Source organism: Ochotona princeps, chromosome 3, assembly GCF_030435755.1.
Source record: "Ochotona princeps isolate mOchPri1 chromosome 3, mOchPri1.hap1, whole genome shotgun sequence".
In the NCBI taxonomy this organism is placed as follows: domain Eukaryota; kingdom Metazoa; phylum Chordata; class Mammalia; order Lagomorpha; family Ochotonidae; genus Ochotona; species Ochotona princeps.
Window position 1 is genome coordinate 68,766,803 of NC_080834.1, and position 21,252 is coordinate 68,788,054.

The window sequence follows — 21,252 nt, forward strand, 5'->3', positions numbered from 1 at the left end:
CTCTTCACATTAGGGTCTCTGGGGCGTCATCAAAAAAATAAAAATACCCCCATCCCCGAACACTGATGTACTCTGACAGAAAGAAGTGGCCCTCTCCTTTTTCTACCCTGCAGACACAGGAGGAAAAAAAGGAAGACTGAAGCCTGTGTCCCACCCACCTTCCTCCATATATGATCCTCCCCACTCTAATCAGAGGCCCACATGGGTATGCATCCCTCTCACTATGTAAACAATATTAAAAATAAAATATAAAAAAGAAATCCCACAACCTGAGATAAGAGTTAAATTTGAAGAAGAGATCTTTGACATTGGGCTATGCATTTTTCATTTGTCTGTCTGTCTTTCTTTCTTTCTTCCTCCCTTCCTTCCTTCTTTCTTTTTAAACATTTGTTGCTATTGACAAGGCAGATATATACAGAGAGAAGGAGATGATTCACTCCCCAAGTGACCACAACAAATGGAGCTGAGCTGAACCAGAGCCAGGAGCCAGGAGCTTCCTCTGGGTCTCCCATGCAGGTGCAGAGTCCCAAGGCTTTGGGGCATCCTCGACTGCCTTCCCAGGCCACAAGCAGGGAGATGGAAGGGAAGTGGAGCTGCAGGACTTGAACAAGCACCCATATGGGATCCTGGCATGTGCAAAGTGGAGACTTTAGCCACTAGGTTACTGTGCCGGGCCCATTTGTTTTTGTTGTAAAGATTTATTCATTTTTATTTGAAAGGCAGATTTACGGAGAGAAGGAGAGACACAGAAATCTTTCATCTACTGGCCCATTTCCCCAACAGCTGTAATAGCTGTGCTTAGTTAACCCAAAGCTAGGAGTTAGGATCCCCTTCTGGGTCTCCCATGTGAGTGCAGGGTCCCAGGACTTGGGCCATCCTCTGCTGCTTTCTCAGGCCATAAGCAAGGAGCTGCATTTGAAAGTAGACAGCCAGGACATGAACTGCTGCCTATATGGGATGCTATTGCCATAGGTGGAGGATTAGCCTGTAGAACTACTGTGCCTGCCCCAGTAATTTTTTATTTGCCATTTCATTTACTTCTAGGTGTAGGTGGTGTTTCCCTTAATTTTTCATTAACCAAAAGAAAGATGCTCAGAGAAGTCCTGTAAGTTGCTTATGATGAGACTGTTATTAAGAAACAAAGCTGGGCCCAGTGCAGTAGCCTAGTGGCTAAAGTCCTGGCCTTGCATGTGCTGTCATCCCATATGGGTGCTGGTTCTAATCCCAAAAGCCCTGCTTCCCATCCATCTCCCTGCTTGTAGCCTGGGAAAGTAGTTGAGGATGGCCCAAAGCCTTGGGACCCTTCACCCGTGTGGGAGATCCAGAAAAGCTCCTGGCTCTTGGCTTCAGATCGGTGCAGACATGGCCATTGCGGTCACTTGGGGAGTGAATCATCGGATGGAAGATCTTCCTCTCTATCTCTTCTCCTCTCTCTATATATCTGACTTTGCAATAAAAATAAATAAATCTTAAAAAAAAACTATGACTTTGAAATCACCGTTATCTGTTAAATATTTGCCACTTGTCAGCCAATTTATTTATTTATTTATTTATTAAAGATTTATTCATTTTATTACAGCCAGATATACACAGAGGAGGAGAGACAGAGAGGAAGATCTTCCGTCCGATGATTCACTCCCCAAGTGAGCCCCAACGGGCCTATGCACGCCGATCCGATGCCGGGAACCTGGAACCTCTTCCGGGTCTCCCACGCGGGTGCAGGGTCCCAATGCATTGGGCCGTCCTCGACTGCTTTCCCAGGCCACAAGCAGGGAGCTGGATGGGAGGTGGAGCTGCCGGGATTAGAACCGGTGCCCATATGGGATCCCGGGGCTTTCAAGGCGAGGACTTTAGCCGCTAGGCCACACCACTGGGCCCTTGTCAGCCAATTTATGAAGGATGGGTGATGGGGGGTCCACCTATAGGAGATAATCACTGACATTAGGGAGGTGGAAGAAAGTAGGTGTTTACCACAAAACACAGAGCAGGAAGCTGGGCAGGCTGTATGTAGCTTTTCTGTACTGAGAACAGCAGCACCAGCGACAGCAGTTCTGTAATCTATAACCGCAAGTGCCAGGTGCAAAGTGCTTTTGCATTTCAGTTGCTGGGACCGTGCAAGCCTCAGGCATGCCTTCGGCTAGCTGAATTGACAAGTGACCAACTGGACTGAGAAGGCTGTAGAATTGAAATAAAAATGGAGTAAACATGGCTCATTGCTAACTGCAATACTTCGTGCTTTTGTAACTCCTGCTTTGCCTGCTTGGCTATGAAATTGTATGACACTATGTAGGCTCACAGGCCGAGCCTCCTATGTGACCTTCAACATGAATGGTTCCCAGTTCCCAGGGATTCAGGTCCAAGTCCGGTTATCTCACGGATGCTGCCAAGGACCAAGTATGGTTATCTGGACTGCTGGACTGGAGGGGAGTCGGCACAGGATGTGCAGCTGAGATAGGCAAGGAATGTGCAATGCCAGCTCTCTTGCTACACTATGCAAGCCACTGTAAACTACCCCTATAGAAACTCTGCAAATGTGCTATTAGTGGTTGCACTCTGGTAAGCGGTGTTGGTCCCGGTAGGTTGGTCGGTTGCCTTCCCTCCCATTGTAATTATAGCTTGTTGTGACTGTCACTGGTGTGAGTAATATTCTGTTAGCAATTGAGTGGCTGCAACAAGGCTGGGCTGGGCAGGGTTGCTGAGTCCCTGGAATGGCCTCCAATCCCTTTTGGCATAGGACATGCCAGGAGTCTGGGTCCTGCTTTTCATTCTAGAGGTCCCAGAAGACTTTTTTCCCAAGGCAGAAGGAGAATGAAGTGGCTACCCAGAAATGACTAACCACAGCCTTGTGTCTCTTTTTTTTATCCCATTTACGGGTCTGGTTACTCATGCATGGCATGCCTGCCATGAAAATGAGCACATAGGGTCCATTGTGGTCAACAAATATAAGAATAATCCCTGTCAGTTATGAGCTGTATTAATTCTTCTTCCTCAAGCTTGGAGCAACCGTCTGGCTACTGCTTTACTTTCTGGGTCACCGTTGTCCTCACATAAATTCGGTTAACTCTTCTGTATCGGGGGCAATGAGAAACAGGGAATAACAGCACTTTCTAGCTTCCTCAGTAAACTTCTGGCTATGTTCTGAACAAAACTCTCGGTTCCTCAATTTCATAGAACCGTGACCAACTTTTGCCAAAACAGCATGACCCAGAGTTGGGGTGTAAGCGGGTGGTGGTGGAGAATATTCTGTTCTTTATTGTTAGGAGATCCATATTATGCACAGTAAGACTAAAAGGAAGGCTATTTTAAGGGCGAATAGAAGAAATCAATTATTTTCAAAGCAAGGACAGATTCCAAGCTGGGTTATTTCCCAGCTCATGCCTGGCCAATAGCGTTTCTCAGGGACAAAAACTTCCTCACCACACAGGATGCCTGTCCAAGTGCAGCCGTCTCTGGTTGTGGGCGCTTTGCTGACCAGAGAAAAAGGTTTGAGGCGGATGCCCTCAGCAGAATCCGGCATTCTCTTCAGGAGCAGCGGGGTCACTTTCCGCAGACTCGTGTGGCGACAACAAGTCGGCAGAGCGACAGCTGCGAGTCCTCACCACCCGGCAGACTGCGCCGAGAGCGTGCTGCTGTCAATCAACATCCTCGTCCCGCCCCTCCCAAGAGCTTGTCCAACCGGAGCTGAGGGTCGGGGGTAAGCAGCCGCAGCCGGGGCAGGAAGCCGATAGCCGGTGTTTCGACGCCTCCGCGACTGGGCAGGGCGTCCGAGGACCGGCCGGGAGAGATGCGAGCGCACGCGGCTGGACTGCGAGGTGAGCGAGACGCTGCAGGGTTGTGTGGGCGCCGGGCAGGGCCTGCAGCCCCAGCGCCCCACGGCTGCTCACGCGCTCCCTCCGCGCGCGCCGGGTCTGTTCCGGGCGGGGGGCGAAGCAGACGCAGCCGCCGCAGCCCTGAGGGGAGGGTCCTGGCTGGGAACCCGGGGCTGCCGGGTGGGGCTGCCGGGTGGGGCTGTGGCCCGAGGCGGTCGCCGACTCGGAGGTCCCGGCTGTCTCAGCCTTGGACCCGAGGCGCTGCAGGCCGGGAGGGAGCTGTGGTGGGGGGCGTGAGCGTCGCGGTGCGCTCTGCTCGCTGCCACTCCGCAGCGCCAGGGCCTCGGACCCCTGCGACCCCGTTGCTGGGCGCCTGGCCACGCCGCTAGCTTGGCCCCGACCCTGCCCGCTGCCTCTTGGCTCCTGCTGCTGCAGAGGGGACTGCCGTGGGGAGACGTGGGACTTCACAAGGTGTGGTGTGGAGAGCCCAGCCTGTGGTCGCTAAGCTTTGCTGTATTAGAGCCGATTAGGTGTTGTCAACAGGGATTCTCAGGCAAGGTTTATGATGTGTATGTGACATGGTTCGTACACTTTTCTTTTTCTTTCTTTTTAAAAATTTATTCTAGGGGAGGTTGATGCCGCATTTCCTAAAGATACAGAATCACATTGCTCTGGTGGGCCTGCCCGCCCCCGGCCCCTATTGTGGTTAATTATCGTTTGGAACATCTGGGTGTATTTGAAGCTGGCGGGACTCCCAGACCCTGAAAACTAATGGTCTTTTTTGCACGCAGTGGAGGCAGCGCATGCTATTCCTCCACGGCGTTTCGGTTCTGCTCTTTTTTGTGTTAGTGGCCTCTGGCGTCTGCCATTCTCACGTGCAGCTCATGAAGTGCTGTTTGTTCCAGTGAGAGGATAGATGATTGAAGTGGGGTTGCCGGTCCTCATTGCTCTGCAGTTTGGGCTGACCTCCGGGACAACCGAGGCATCTTTTCAGAAAGACTGTTACCGACAGACACAAATAGCGTCCCTGACACCCTGCGCTGGTGTTTATCCTGTGTGGCTGCATGGGGACCTTTTCAGGAAGTTGCCTTTTGGGTGTGTTTCTGCCCATGCTGTTGTAATTGGGTGGGTGGGAACCAGGCACTGGTGTTTTTACAAGTTTCCAAATGTTTATTATTGGTTGCCTGATAGCATTTAGGGCTTTGTGATTCATTCTACTCATTTTCAACCTTCCATCGGATCCTGCCTTGGAAGGGCAGCGAAAGGTCTAGGTGAGTCAGCACTTTGGGCTTGTGAGGTGGGGGTGCACGAAAAGGAATGGAACCTCCTAGAGCAAATCCTGCAGGTCTCTGTCTACTTCATCTTTGTTCAAGGATTGGCCTGTTGTTGTCTTAGTCTTGGCGTGGGTTCCCAGTTCTTCCATCTGTCCATCCTGCCCTGTTAAGTTTCTGGGCCTTACTCAGCAGTGTAAGAAACACAATTGCTCTTTGGAAAGTTTGAAATATGTATTTTGTGTCACTCTGTCCTTCTAGTTTTGCTGTAGGGGACCACCTTTCTGAATTTAAAAAAAATCCATATATTTGCTCGGACTGGCACACTTGCATTTACGTAGATCCTAGCTGAGAGTGTTTGGGATAGGGACAGTCCTCTAATTTGTTGTCTTGGCCTGAGAACAGTGTTTTCCCAGAGGTTGGAGTTGCTAATTTTCTTTGTTTAGTGTGTAAACTGAGATCCTTGATTTGTGTTATTGACAGTTGTAACTCCCAGTGAAGTAAGCAGGCACTTTGTGATTCCCTTGTGCAGTAGGAGTAGGAAGTCAGGTACCTGATGGCAGTCTAGGATTGTTGCTGCAGACCATAAAGGAGGTCCTTCATTTTCACATGCACCTGCATTTTGAACTGGGCAGTGTCAGCCAAAATGTGAGGCTGGTCCCAACAAACACTGGGCTGCACCTGCAAGGCACACCGGGCGTTTTCGTTTGTTGTTTGTCCTTTGTACATAAAACTTAAGCACAAATACATGATGTTCTGATATTTCATAAAGATTTGAAAACAAGACTGCTCCAGTTAAGATGCCTTGTATCATGCATTTTATTGAGATCTCTACAGCTCTCTCTCATAATGTGGGAGGATACATTATTTAACCACAAGATTGTTCTAACTTTTAGGAAAAATAACCTTTGGGGCTTTTTGTCTTTGGTTTGTATGTTTTTTTAGTTGCTTTGATATTTATAAACGTTTGACCTTCAACTAAGATTTGAGAGTGACTTTTCAGGTTGGGTTTAATGTATATAAACAGCCAGTTATGTAATACATTTATTTGTGAGAGAGAGCTCCCCTTCAATTACTGGTTCATTCCCCAAATGCTCACAGTGACTGTGGCTAAAGCTGGAAGCCAGGAATGCAGTACAGTCTCCCATCGTGGTGGTGGGGACCTAATGACTTGAGCTATCACGCCCAACTGTCAGGGTCCATATTAACAGGAAGGTGGACTCTGGAGTTGGAGCTGGCAGTGAAACCCAGGTACTTTGATGTAGAGTGGCCTGGGAAAGGCAGTTGAGGATAGCCCAAAGCCTTGGGACCCTGCACCTGTGTGGGCGATTTGGAAGAGCTCTTGGTTCTTGGCTTCGGAGTGGCTCAGCTTCAGCCGTTGTGGCCATTTGGGGAGTGAATCATTGGATGAAAGAACTCTCTGTCTCTCCTCCTCTCTGTATACCCACCTTTCCAATAAACATAAATAATAAAATCTAAAAAAAGAGATCTATTTATTTTTATTGGAAAAGCGGGTTCACTCCCCAAGTGGCTGCAGTGCCCGGAGCCAAGCTGATCCAAAGCTAGGAGCTTCTTCTAGGTCTCCCAAGCAGTTCCAGGGTCCAAAATGTTTTGAACTGTCCTCTACTGCTTTCCTAGGCCACAAGCAGGGAGCTGGATGGAAAGTGAAGCAGCTAGGACATGAACTGGTGCCCATATGGGATCCCTGTGCATGCCAGGAGAGAATTTAGCCACTAGGCTATCACACTGGGCCCCAAGTGTAGAAATCTTAACTGCTAGGCTACATGCTTGCATCCAGTTACTACTTTTTATTGTAGGAAAAGGAAATGTTCGTATGCCTACTCCTTCTACCACATCATACTTGAATCTATGTGTGCCTTTCTGCACATAAAATTGTTCTGTTTCTAATTTATTTTCTTTTATTTTTAGTGTCCTTAACCTTTATATTATGTATATATTTCTGTTGCAGCAGGAAGAATAGTATAACAATGAAAAAACATGAATTTTGAATGCAGCAAGAAAAGAATAAGGACTGTTGATCACAGCTTGCCGAGTTCAGCATTATGTGCTGGCAGGAAAATTAGATGTGAAATCTGATTTCTTTGTTCCAGTAAGCATCTCTTTTTGGGAATTCCCAAAGAGGTAAGTTACATATATCTATAATATTTTTGTTATTTTTGTTATGAAAAACTTTTCTAGAGTCATTCTCATCCAACACTTGTTCTCTTGTTCTTATTAATTCTAAGAGAAATTTGAGATATGAAATGATTTTTTTTGTGAAGATCTTTCTTGGGCATTTGTATTTTCGGTATTTGTAAGAATATTGGCCCCGGCGGTGTGGCCTAGCGGCCCCGGTGCCATGGCCTAGCGGCTAAAGTCCTCACCTTCAACGCCCCGGGATTCCATATGGGCGCCGGTTCTAATCCCAGCAGCTCCACTTCCCATCCAGCTCCCTGCTTGTGGCCTGGGAAAGCAGTCGAGGATGGCCCAATGCATTGGGACCCTGCACCCGTGTGGGAGACGTGGAAGAGGTTCCTGGCTTCTGGCTTCGGATTGGCACAGCACCAGCCGTTGCGGCCACTTGGGGAGTGAATCATCAGACAGAGGATCTTCCTCTCTGTCTCTCCTCCTCTCTGTATATCTGACTTTGTAATAAAGTGAATAAATCTTTTAAAAAAAAGAATATCAATTGTTTTACAGATTTCTTCTTTCTGTGAGAAATAGTTCATTTTTAAAATTTTTTTTAAAGGTTTATTTTATTTTTATTGGCAAGTATATACAGAGCGGAGAGACAGAGAGAAAGATCTTCTTTCTGATGATTCCTTCCCCAAGTGAGCGTAACAGCTGGAGCTAAGCTGATCTGAAGCCAGGAGCCTCCTCCAGGTTTCCCATGAGGTTGCAGAGTCTCAAGGCTTTGGGCCGTGCTCAACTGCTTTCCCAGGTCACAAGCAGGGAGCTGGATGGGAAGTGGAGCCACTGGGATTAGAACCGACGCCCATATGGGATCCTGGGGTGTTCAAAGCGAGGACTTTAACCGCTGTGCTATCGCACTAGTCTCTAGAAATAGTTCATTTTAAATGGGATTGTTTTCTCAAATATTTAATATCCTTTTTTTCCAGCATATATCACATTTTTCATCTTTGCTTTTAGAAATCAGCTTTATTTTTTGTATTTATGATCTTTATTTTCTGGCTTAAAAAATTAGGATGTGAATGAGATAAAGGAGAAAATAAAAATTGCGTTGAAGGTGACAGGTATGAACATTTTAGAACACATCTTTTTGACATCAAGTGGACATCCCCATCCACTGATTAGTACTGATTAGTTTAGCAGTTGGGGTTGCTCCCTCCCCTTCCTCCCCTATCCCATAAAGGAGAAAAGGGGAGAAAAGGGGAGAAAAGGAAAATTTGGAGCATTTGTCCCACCTTCTTTCCACCATACCTCGACCCTCCGCTCCCTATTCAGTGGTCTTCTTGGGCCTGGCTTCTTGTCAACTCTGTAAACAACATCAAAATAAAATAAAATTAAAAACAAATACATCTTTTCCAAGAGAGGTCTGTATAGTGTACCTCAGGCAGTATCTGCTTGTTTTTTTTTTATAATTCTGGATTTCTTTTTTCTTTCTTCTTAATTTTTCTTTTAATGATGATTACAAAGGTAAGAGCATTGCCCACTCGTGGGCTTTTGATTAGGGTGAAGAGTGTCGAGTTTGGAGGGGGAAGGTGGGTGAGAATTGATTCAGTTTTGCCTCTTGTGTTTGTTGTGTGGAGAGAGTACATCACTCCTTGCTTTCAGACTACATCATTGCCCAGGAGAAGATGTTGCATTGGAGACCCAGATGTGGTGAAGAATGTTCTGAGGTTGTTACTTGAGTGGCCTTGATTGTTCTGAGAAGTGACCTTGATTGTTTAGAGGTGAAAAATTCTTTCTAAGGCCTGTTGGCTGATCTTGTCTGCTTCTATTTGCCTTTGTGGTTGTCTAGCTGGAGTGTTGTTTGATCTGTCCTGCTTTGTCTTTTGATGAGATACTTGGATTCCTCTGTTGGCTTAGATGAGCTGGCTGTCTTGCCTTTCCTGTGCGTCTGGGTATGTTCTCAATTCTTACATATGAGGTGGCAGCTGAGGTGGACTGTCCTGCAACATGTACTCTGAGGTCGAGTGGAGCAGGTGGACAGGAGGAGGCTTGTATCCCAACCCTGGAGACTCCCGGATCCTCACCAAGGACTATCAGTACAGACACCAAGGACTACATCCCAACTGCCAAGGAGACCACGGGGAATTGGAGTGCCTTCGGAGGCCAAGAACTCTGAGGTCATCCACCCCCATTTGGATCTGCCACATGGGATGAAAGAAGCCCAAATCCTTCCTCGCAGGATCCAAGGGCATTGGAATAACAGCCAGGAGCCCTGAGTGGTTCGCAGAAACAGAAGAACAGTAAGCTTCCTTCGGGACTAGGGAGAGGAGCTTTCTCTGGTCCTTAGTTAGTTCCAACTTTGGGTCCCCACCCTCTCTTGCAATGACCATCAGGGTCGCTCCAGAGCCCCCTACCCCTTAACACACACACACACACACACACGCATACACACTAGAATAGATAGACAGAGAACAACAAGGAAAGCTTAGAACAGACAGGAAACGGTCAGCGTGGACTCATACATACCTTACTAGGTAGGACACAAAGATTAGTTACTCCTCACTAGGGTACTGAAGATTTCATTGCGCACCCCTCCTAAAACTGATCTGCACCTCAGCTGTTGACATATGCCTTCTTAGAGTTATAAGCCAGTTTAGACTGTCCTAAAATCTGCCAAGTTTAGCAAAATTATGCTTCAACACTATAAACTGCTAAATACTAAAATGAAAATAGACACAAGACAGCTGAATAGTAATCTATAGCCATTTTAAGGTGTATAGCAGCTGGTTCTGTGTATAAACTAAAATTGAAATGTCAATGAAGTAGTCACAGGATGTAGTTAAGAACTTGTATTTTAGGGATGGGGTGATTCCCAGTTCCAACGAAACTGTATCACATAATACAATGTAATCAATGAATAAAAAAAAAAAAACTTGTATTTTTTGGGCCTGGCAGCATGGCCTAGTGGCTAATGTCCTCGCCTTGAACGTGCCAGGATCCCATATGGTTGCCGGTTCTAATCCCGGCAGCTCCACTTCCTCTCTGTCTCTCCTCCTCTCTGTATATCTGACTTTGTAATAAAAATAAAATAAATCTAAAAAAAAATATTGAATAAACCACCTTTTAAAAAAAAAAGAACTTGTATTTTTTTAACATATTGGTTACTCAATACCATGTCAGTTAATTCCATTATGCTGTAAATTTTTTTTTTTTTTTTTTTTTACAGATGATGGAAATCTTTTATTCCTCAGGATTCTGGAAGCTGCATGTACACTAGAAGGTATCAGGTGGTTCATGTTCTGTTAGATTGTTGGCTCTGTTAGAGGTGGCAGACCCCTGGCTTCTCTGTATTTTCACCTGGCAGATAGAGGACATGAAAGCTGTTTGGGGCACTGTTCCCAAAGCATTAGTCTCATTCAGGAGGCACCCTCAGGATCTCATTAACCCCAAAGACCCCTGCCTTCTCACACAAGCATAGTAGGAGTGATGATTTTAGTCATGGCTTGGGAAGGGCCCAGACAGTTTATCCATCACTCCACTTTTAGGGAATATTTTGGGAAAGTAAGGTCATCAACAGCTCAGTTTTTCATTGCCTGGTCCCCCCATCCAAGAAAAGGAAGACATCTTCACTTCATATTACATTAGAACAGAAGATGAGTGAGAAAATGGAAACAAAGGAACAGGAGGCTTTTCTGCAGAATAGAGAAATGAAGACAGAAGCATTTTGGATCTTACTTTGCCAAAATTGTTGTTGATGTTATATTGTGGCTTTTAATTGATCGGGATGATATTCTGCCAGCTCTGCCTTCAGACCAGAGATGGTCTCCCCAAGAAACCATTGAATTGATCTGGACAATAAGATGCTGGACTCTATGCTTGCAAACAAACAAACAAACAAACAAAAAAATATGTACTGTGAGGTCAGACCATGTGCCCGTGTGATTTTTCCTGAGGTTGAGGATTGAGCTCAATGGTCTAGTTGGGGAGTCTCCCAAGAAACCTCCTGCAGGAGGTCCTTAGACTTGGCTCTCGTGTGCGCTGGCTGGTGCAGGGTCCACACTCAGCCTGATAACTGCAGTAACTAATGCATGTACCAGTGCATGTGACTATTTGGTTGGACCCAACCCCACCCCAGCTCTCATGTGACTGACAGGTGTAGGCAGCATCTGCTTTTACAAGTGGGTCTGCCAAAAGTCAGGTTTCTGCTTGCGTATTGCAAGAAGTTGGATCTTCTGAGTCACTAGAAGCCTTTAGTTGTAAGGGGCCTTGGCCACCCTTCTGCATCATTTACCTCTGAGTATTTACCACTGAGCTGCTGGTCAATAGCTCAGAACCATACTGGTGTCCTCTGAATTTCTGATAGCCCAAATTTTTGGCAACCCAAAGCCTCACCTGTGCATGAGGCAGCTAAATTATTTTTTAGAAACTTTATTTTATTTATTTATTTTTTAAAAGATTTATATTTATTGGAAAGGCAGATATACAGAGAGGAGGAGAGACAGAGAGGAAGATCTTCCGTCCGATGGTTCACTCCCTAAGCGGCTGCAACGGCTGGAGCTGAGCCAATTCGAAGCCAGGAGCCAGGAGCTCTTCCGGGTCTCCCATGTGCGTGTAGGGTCCCAAGGCTTTGGGCTGTTCTCACCTCACATGCCTTCCTAGGCCACAAGTAGGGAGCTAGATGGGAAGCGGGGCCGCCAGGATTAGAACCGGTGCCCGTATGGGATCCCGGAGCATGCAAGGCGAGGACCTTAACCACTACGCTGTCACACCGGACCCTTAAACTTTATTTTATTTTATTAAGATGTTACGCTGCTGGGAGAAAAGCAGGCAGTAGCAGGCACGACACTTTGGGCCTGATTAATGCCAACTCAATGTTAACTATACCATTGTGCCAGCATAGTTGCCTATCCTGCCTTTTTTTTTTTTTAAACATATGTGAGGAAGGCGGAGAATGCTGGGCCGGAACACACCACCCTAGCCCCTAGGTTGGGGGAGGAGGAGTTGTAGATTGCCCAGGCATTGGTGTCTAGGGACGTGCTGTTAGTGGAACAGCTGAGGGCATATTTCACAGGGAAGGAATCACTTCTAGGGTCTTCCTCAGACTGGACCACTGCACTTGCAGATAAACAAGGGAGCTGGGATGTGGTGGTTTATAGGTGTGGTGGGGGGACTGGAGGACAAGTCTGGATCAGGCCGAGGCATCCATCCATGTGGGAGACCTGGGCTGGGCTAAGTAGCATTGCCTGCTGCCTGCTGGTGCATACAGAAGCTGAGGCTGGTGGGCATACCTGACTGGGTTAGACTGCAGAACTCACATGACACTCAGGGGAGCTGGGGCTCGGTGGAGGCCTGGCAGGGCCAGGCTGTAGCACTCGCTGGTAGATGCACAGGCCAAAACTGAGGGCAGACTATGCCAAACAAGGTTGTGGCACCTGCTGGCGTGCATGAGATCTGGAGCTGGAAGAAAACTTGGTAGAGGAAGTTGGGGAACTCCTCTGCTAGGCCATAACTCCCACTAGGGAGCATAGTAGCAGGGACTAGGGGTGGACCAGACCAGGCAAGATTGCAACACTCACCTGCATTTGTTTGAGCCTGGTCAAGGTGTAAGGCCAGACCTTCTGACCTACAAACATGACAAGAGCCAAGACAGGGTGTGGTCCGTGCCCTGCTGGGCTATGCTGTAATGCTTGTCAGTGAGAGCTCAGGCTGTAGATAGGTCATAAGACTGGAATGAGGCACCAACCAGCGTGTTCAAGACCTGGGCCTAGGAGCAGGCCTGGTAGGGGAACTGTGGGCATGCCCCTGTTAGACTGCAGCTCCCACATGTGAGCAGAAGAGCCAGGGCTGGGAGCAGGGCAGGCTGGTCAAAGTGGCAGCACCTGTTGGCATATGTGTGGGCTAGGTCTGGGGGCAGACCATGCTGAGCTAAGATATACTATCCATGGGTGTACAGGAGAGCCAGATGGGATGTGGGATGGACTAGGTTAGGCTGCAGTGCATGTCAGTACATGCCAAAGCTGGGGTTAGGTGTGGACCTGGTGGGGGTTATTGGGAGTTGCCCCAACTAGGCTGGTGTGCGTGAAGACAACCTGTGGTGGGCTGGGCTGCAGTGCCCCAGTTCATATGAGAGATGGGGCTGGGGGTGGAACTGACCAGGCAGTTGCATCCACTATTAAGTGCATTGACTGGTGCAGGTGATGGACCAAACCTCACCCTGCACTAGCTGGTGCGTGTGGATCAAGTCTGAAGTCACCCCAGGTGAGGTGTTTTGGGGACTTTCCAACTGGACTAGTGGACTCAGACCCCTGCCACAGGGAGAGTCACAAGCTCTGTGGTCTGATCTTGAATGCATGTATTGGAACTAGGTCTCTTCAGTTGCTGATGCCTTTGCAATGGATAGCATGTCCAGAAGTTTATGGGGGACATGACAGCCAGCTGATCTAGGCCAGCTGAGGAGGCCTTGTCAGAGGATGGAAAGCAGAATAGGTTGGACAGTTCTTGCCAAGCTTTTCAGCATGTTCCTGGGTCTGTGGATGCACTAAGGTGGACTTGGTCAGCCAGTAGACCTTGGAAAGATTTTATCAACCCTGGTGCAATGAAGCCAATGGTGTCAAAACTATCAAAACCACTCAACTAACACCCTCAGAACACTCTTCCCCACATCCAGCTGGCTGGCTTGCTCTTTCTTTCTCTCTCTCTCTCTCTCTCTCTTTCTTCTTTCCTTCCTTCCTTTCTTCTTTATTTTTATTGGAATGGTACATTTACACAGAGAAGGAGAGATGGAGAGAAAGATCTTCCATTTGCTGGCTCACTTCACAAATGGCTACAATAGCCAAAACCAAGCCAGTGTGAACCCAGGAGCTTCTCCTGGGTTGCCAACATGGGTTCAGGGTCCCGTGACTTTGGAGCATCCTTCACTACTTTCCCAGGGCATAAGCAAATGCTGGTACTTATAGGGGAAAGATTAATCAATTGAGCCATTATGCCAGTCTCCTCTCCCCCATCCATCAGGGTTCCTAAGGTTGAACTCCCTCCATCCTTGATTTTTTTTTTAAGATTTGTTTGTTTATTTTATTACAAAGTCAGATATACAGAGAGGAGGAGAGATAGAGAAGAAGATCTTCCATCTGATGATTCACTCCCCAAGTGAGTGCTACAGCCAGTGCTGTGCCAATCCAGAGCCAGGAGCCAGGAGGCAGGAACTTCCTCCAGGTCTCCCATGCAGGTGCAGGGTCCCAGGGATTTGGGCCGTCCTCCATTGCTTTCCCAGGCCACAAGGAGGGAGCTGGATGGGAAGCAGAGCTACTGGTATTAGAACTGGCATCCATATCGGATCCCGGGGCGCGTTCAAGGTGAGGACTTTAGCCGCTAGGCCACGCCACTGGACCCCATCCTTGATTCTGATGTAGTTTGAAAGCAACGAATGGCTCCCTCCCCTTCTCCCCTGTAGACTAGGAGAAAAAAAATTGAAACTTTGCTCCATCCATCATCTGTATCCATTCTGTCCTAAGTAGGGACCCATATGGGTGTGCATCCCTCTCAACTATGTAAACAATATTAAAATTAAAAATAAAATATTAATGCTAATATTTACATTAACACCATTATATATTATGGTGTAACAAACACATTTTATTAATGCAATTATATTAATTTTATAATTAATAGTTATATTAATGTATTAATCATAATGTTCTTTAGTTAATTCAGTAATGTTGCAAAAGTTAAGCTAATTGGGAAGGGAAATGATTTTTTTTACTTATGTCTCTAGAAGTTTAACAATTTTGTTTTGCAGTTTCTGAGTTTGAAGGCATTCATTTTTATTCATTTAAAAGGTAAAATCTATATAAGTAAAAGTGTAGTATATAAGTACATATAAGTAGTATATAAGTATATAAGTTTTTACTGTAGTAGTAGATTTTACTGGATTTACATTGAAGCCCAGAATGGTGAGAGGGAACTCTGAGAAGATCATCTGAATGTGGAATGGATATTACTGTATTCTGGCTCTTTGTTTTCTCCTTGTGACTTGGGCCTTACATAAGGTTAAGGAAGAGAAAATGTGATTTTTCTTTTCTTACCATCTAAGCTGCTGCAATTGATAATATTTTCTCATATTTCCTTTTTGAAGGAATTAGTTGAAGAAGAATGTGTTTCTTCAATCAACTATAGTCTCTACCCAAAGAACTCTTGCGGGTACTAGTGTGATAGGCAGGTTGAAAGCTTGTTTGCAGTCCAGAAAAATAGACATGGATTTTTGAGCAATGAAGATAGCATGGTGTCGGCCATGGGTGATGAAGCTACAGCCAGATCATGTGGAGCAGTGTTTCCAAAACCCGGCTGTTGTGCGGTCTGCTTGCAGTGCTAATGGTGGTGGTGCTGGTCGTCAATGTGACCCAGGTTGAGGTGAGTACCCGGCACATGCCTTTATAACTAAGGCGGGTCAGGTCTGAGGATGTGGGACTAGCTTTTCTAAAGAAATCTTGGACATTAGGGTGCTTAGTTCCAATGCTGTTTTTATTTGCTGCTCAGTAAAGGTCGAGCACCTCTAGTGGTCATAAACCATGATGGACACAGGATGTGGTGGTGGTAAACGAGGCAGGCAGATTTCTTTCCGATGGGCCTACTGTTTTCAGTGCGTGTGGGGAACAGTAATAATAACAATCATAATTTTTTTTTACAAGATAAAAGAAATTATTTGGAATAAACAAAACTGAAATAAAAAACATCAAAACACATGGGATACAGCCAAACAAACAAACAAGCAAGCAAAAAACAGTATGGATTGGATTATTGAAGTTACAATTTCCATGCTGGTTTGCTTATATAAGAGAGAACATATGGTATTTGTTCTTTTGTGATTGGCTCATTTCACTGAGCATAATGGTCTCAGTTGGGACCACCTAGTTGTAAATAGTATAATTTCATTCTTCTTAATAGTTGAATAATATTCCACGGAGTAGATATACTAGTTTCTTTAACTACTCTTGTTTGGACAAACATCTGGATTGTTTCCATGTCTTTGCTATTGTAGATTGTGCTGCTGCAAATATAGGAATACAGATCCCCTTCTCATATGCAGATTTCACTTCTATTGGGTATATTCCCAGGAGCAGGATAGCTGGGTCATATGGCAGGTTTATTTGCAATTCTCCAACCACTGTCCATACTGATTTCCACAGTGGTTGTACTAGGCTACATTCCCACCAGCAGTGAAGGAGCATGCCTTTGTTTTTGGGGGGAATCTTAACCCACAATTTAAATTTTGCAGTTTATAGTATTCAAGCATGATTTTACAAAACTTTGTGCATTTTAGGATAATAAAAAAGTTTTATAATTCTAGTAAGCCATATGTTAACAGTTGAAGAATAGATACGTCTTAGGAAGGTGAAAAGTGAAATCCCCAACAACTCAGTGAGTGAGGAAGAACTGAACTCTACATCCTATGTAGTGAAGTCTAGGAGAAGCCAGTTAGGAAGTCTTATCAGTATGCACAGGCTGAGCGATTATAGACTAGCTGGACTTTTTCCTGACTGTTCCAAACTTTCTATATCTGAACTAATTTCGGGGCTCCTGAGCAACCCTGATGAGTGGTGTAAGAGAGGCCTAGGAGCCAAGGTTGGAACTAGGTAAGGACCATAGAAAGCTCCTGACCTAAAGTCCAAAAGGAAATTTATCTCTGCGTGCCACCTGGGGCTACTGGCTGTCTGATGTCACCAGACCCTATGAGCAGAGTGCTGGGCAGCTTCCATCCGTGTGGGAAATCTGATAGGAAATAAGTGACCTCAGAGTCTATGAGGGCACTCACATTCCCTGTGATCTCCTTGGCAGTCGGGATACGGTTCTCCGTGTCCATATCCACTGCTTCTGCAGCGAAAGCACTTGTTCACTCCCATATCTTTATCCAGCTCCTCCAACTCTTCTTGACATCAGGGCTGCAGTAGCAGCAAAGTCAGCAGTAGGGAAGTATCCATGGGAGAAGTTAGCCAAAAGTACAGGTGGATTAGCCAGGAACCACTTTTAAACTGTTACGATCTGGTGTTGAACTGATCTGCTATTTGAGTAACCACAATATGTAGACGTATACTGGCAACATTGCACATATCTTCCAGGAAATGAGCAGGCAGTTCCCTCTATTTTGTCAGGCACTGTGAAATTGTAGATGTTGCTGCTGTCATGTACTTGCTGCATGAGCACACCGAAGGAGAGAGGGGGCTGTTGGGCAGAGGGCTCTGCTGGCTCTGACTCTGTTGTCTTTATCAACTTATAGAGATGATAGGGATGCCTAAAGCCTGGAGGAAGGAGGATATTTATGCTCCCACCTAAATTCATGTATTGCACCCTTATCAGTTTGATGGTGTTTGAAGGAGGGACCTTTTGGGAGATAATTATTTTTAAAAATTTGTTTGTATATTTGAAAGGCAGAGTTAAAAAGAGGGAGAGGCAGAGAGAGCTCTTCAATCCTTTAGTTCATTTCTCAAATATCTGTAATAGCCAGGGCTGGGACAGGCTGGAACTTTGTCAGAGTCTCCCATGTGGGTGGCAAGGCCCAAGAACTTGAGCCATCTTCTGCTGCTTCCCCAAATACAGTAAAAGGGCATTGAAGTGGAAGTAGAGCAGCCAGGATTCAAACTGGTGTTCATATGTGATGCCAGCCATTGAGGATGGCAGCTTAACTCACCAACTGCATCACAACACTTGCATTCTGATGATTAGCTTTTTTTTTTTAAGATTTATTTTATTTTTATTACAAAGTCAGATATACAGAGAGGAGGAGAGAAAGAGAGGAAGATCTTCCTCCGATGATTCACTCCTCAAGTGACTGCAAAGGCCGGTTCTGCGCCAATCCGAAGCTGGGAACCTGGAACCTCTTCCAGGTCTCCCTCGCGGGCGCAGGGTCCCAAAGCTTTGGGACATCCTCAACTGCTTTCCCAGGCCACAAGCAGGGAGCTGGATGGGAAGTGGAGCTGCCGGGATTAGAACCGGTGCCCATATGGTATCTTGGCATGTTCAAGGTGAGGACTTTAGCCGCTAGGCCACGCCGCCGGGCCCATGATTAGCTTTTGATTAGGTCATTAGGATGTGGCCTTCATGGTGAGGTCAATGCCCTTGTAAGAATAGGAAGAGAGGGACCGGCACAGTGGCCTAGCACCTAAGCCCCTGCCTTGCATGCATTGGGATCCCATACGGGTTCTGATTCTAATCCTGGTGGCCCCACTTCCCATCCAGCTCCCTGCCTGTGGCCTGGAAAAGCAATGGAGGACAGCCCAAAGCCTTGGGACTCTGGAAGACTGCCCCCATGTGGGAGACTGGAAGAGGCTCCTGGCTCCTGGCATCGGATCGGCGCATCTCTGACTGTTGTGGCCGCTTGGGGAGTGAATCAAAAGACAGAAAATCTTTCTCTCTATCTCTCCTCCTGTCTATACCTTACTTTCCAGAAAAAAAAAAAAAATCTTAAAAAGAAAAAAAAAAGATTAGGAAGAGAAAATAAGCAAGGAAGGGCCATGTGGCTCTTCATAAGCCAGGAAGAGAGAGGACCTTACCAGGAACCCTGGTGCCCCCCCAGAATGATGAGAAAAATGTTGAATTGATTCTGTAAAGCACAGACTCAATTTTAAGCAAGAATGTCACATAAGATAAAAGGGTGGTAGCGATAATTGTCCTTTCATTTCTCATTAAAAAGGACCACATTTGAGTATGATTTATTTTGTCTTATTGATATATATATATATATATATATGTGTGTGTGTATATATATATATATATACATATTTATTTTGCTGATCTTTACGTAGTTGATTAGGGATCAGGGGGTCAAAGGCTACAGGAAAGTGGGTAAGACCATTGTTTCCACATTCTCTTTTTTCCTTCCTGAATCTGGGGGAAGAGGAGAGACAAAGGGAGAAGCCACACCTACCCTCCCAACCATTCCAGGGTCCCCGACGTGGGCCATGCTCCTAGGGCACTGCTCAAGTGGTTTCAATATTTTAACTGTTCTGAATTGCTGCCAATCTCACCATTCTAAGTAGGATGAAATCTCTTCAGAATCTACTGGCTGATGTAGTCCACCTTAGCATCTCCACTTGCCCAGATTTTTCACTGCCAACGCTTCACTGGAATAGTTGATTGATTTGTTTTGTCCTCTCTTGTGGTATCAGGTGTTCTCCAAGGGTTCCAGTGTGCTACCATATCCTCCATGTGCACCTGGATATGCTGTCTACTGGTCCTTCTGAACCACTGAGGAGACCCAGCTCTGATACATGCACTCCACAGTCAGACCATGGAACTTGCAATTCTCTTATGGTTGGGGTTCTGAGTCCAGTGATTCAGTTGGGGGATCCCCAAAGAAATGTCATCTGAGCTGATCCCAGACCTGATTCTTGTGTGTGCATGCCATTACAGGGTCCAGCACAATTTGTCGCCCAGTCAGCCTATGCATCTGCTGGTGGTTGCATTTGCTGAGTCAGTTCTGCCTCCAGCCCTGTCTTCTACACAAACCAATGGGTGTTGGAGCCCATCCCGACCCTCTCCACCACACACTTGGCCTTCACACAAACCAATGGGAGTTGCAGCCTAGTCGGAGCAGCCCACAATAACCCCACCAGATCCACCCTCTTTCCTGGTTCCCATGCCTTCCAGTATGTACAGCAGACTGGTCCAATCTGTCCCACATCCCGTTCAGCTCTCATACATGTCAGTGGGCATTGAAGTCTAGATAAACACAACCAACCCCACTATCCAGCCCACACACGTGCCAGCGGGTGCCACTCTATCTAGCCATGCCTGCCTCAGTCCTGGATCTCATGCTCACCAGACAGAGTGACAATCCAAGAGGGAGGTGCCCACTGTTTCCCTACTGGGCCCACTCCCGGATCATGCACTCTCCAAGTGATCCTGCAGGTTAAGTTGACAGAATTAACCACCAGTGTCAGCATCTGCCAGCTGATGCTGTGGCAGAGCTCAGCGAACCCATACCCCCTCTGGCTTATGCATGCACCAGTAGAAACAGTCTGCCCAGCCTGGCTTTTCCCTGGTTCACCTCACATGAGGCCAACAGGTGTTGTAACCCTGCCCAGACTGGTCTGCCCCCATACCAACTCAGGCTCTCCAGTGGCCCCTCACAGCCATCTTACCGGCTTTGCCCCCTCCTACCCAGGTCTCAAGTGTGCTGGTTGGGTGCTTTGGCCCAAACTGGCGTGACCCACCTCACCTTGGCTTTTGTCACTGGGTGCTGCAGCCTGGCCCGGCCCAGCCCACCCCCAATTCCAGCTCAGATTGGTGGAGGCTACAGCATAGCCCACTCCAGCCAGTACCTAGTCCAAGATCTCGTGTACTGGTGTGCGTTGTGACTGAACCTGGAGTAACCCACGCTCTGTTCAAGTGCTTGGATTCGCCAGCAGGTTTGTGAACTGGCCCTACCTTATTAGCCCCGACATGTCCCAAATGTGTGCCGGTGGGTACTGTTCCCTGGCTTGGTCTGGACTGCTCCCTATTATGGTTCTTGCGCTCACCTGCATTGACTGTGTCCTGCCAGAGGAGTTGCCCAGGCTCCTTCATCAGAACCTCCCCCAATGCCATGTCTTGCACACATGGGTGGTTCCATGGGCCAGCCCTGTTTAGTCAACTTCCTGTCCTAGTAGGAACAATGGCCTTTCCTGACTGGCCTTCAACTCATTCCAGTTTGTATTATTGGGTGTTACAGCCCAGCCAAACCTGGTCCACGTGTAGACACAGCTCACACTTGGCTCATCAGGGGCAAAAACTTAGCCTAGCCCATCCTACACCTGCTCTGGTTCTCATGCATACCAGTGGGTGCAGTAGTCTAACCCAGTGTGGCATCCCCAGCTCTCTTGCGCCGAGGGAGACTGCAGCCATGTCCAGACCAGAACACAGCCCCCACTCCGGCCCTTGCATTTACCAGTGGGAACCACAACCCAGCCCGGGCGTCCCCTTAGTTCCCCAGGCAGGCCTGATCCCAGCCACAGATCTTGTGTGTGTCAGTGGTTGCTGCAGTGAGGCCCCAGAGAGGTACATTACAC

General features: G+C 46.9%; 1 protein-coding gene across 3 annotated transcripts in view; it reads left to right on the forward strand.

The window, feature by feature from the left end:
* The first annotated feature begins 3,674 nt into the window (after window positions 1-3,674).
* The window catches only part of NXPE3 (neurexophilin and PC-esterase domain family member 3), a 39,710-nt gene continuing 22,132 nt past the window's right edge, over window positions 3,675-21,252 (forward strand). Inside the window, exons 1-3 of one of the 3 annotated variants that reach the window (XM_058661821.1) lie at window positions 3,709-3,812; window positions 7,050-7,222; window positions 15,345-15,619. In XM_058661821.1, coding sequence (XP_058517804.1) covers window positions 15,527-15,619 — 93 coding nt within the window. In that variant the 5' untranslated portion in view covers window positions 3,709-3,812; window positions 7,050-7,222; window positions 15,345-15,526. Of the gene's footprint in view, window positions 3,813-4,985; window positions 5,081-7,049; window positions 7,223-15,344; window positions 15,620-21,252 lie in introns of those variants that run through there. The other 2 variants (XM_004593251.2, XM_058661822.1) reach the window with 2 other exon arrangements.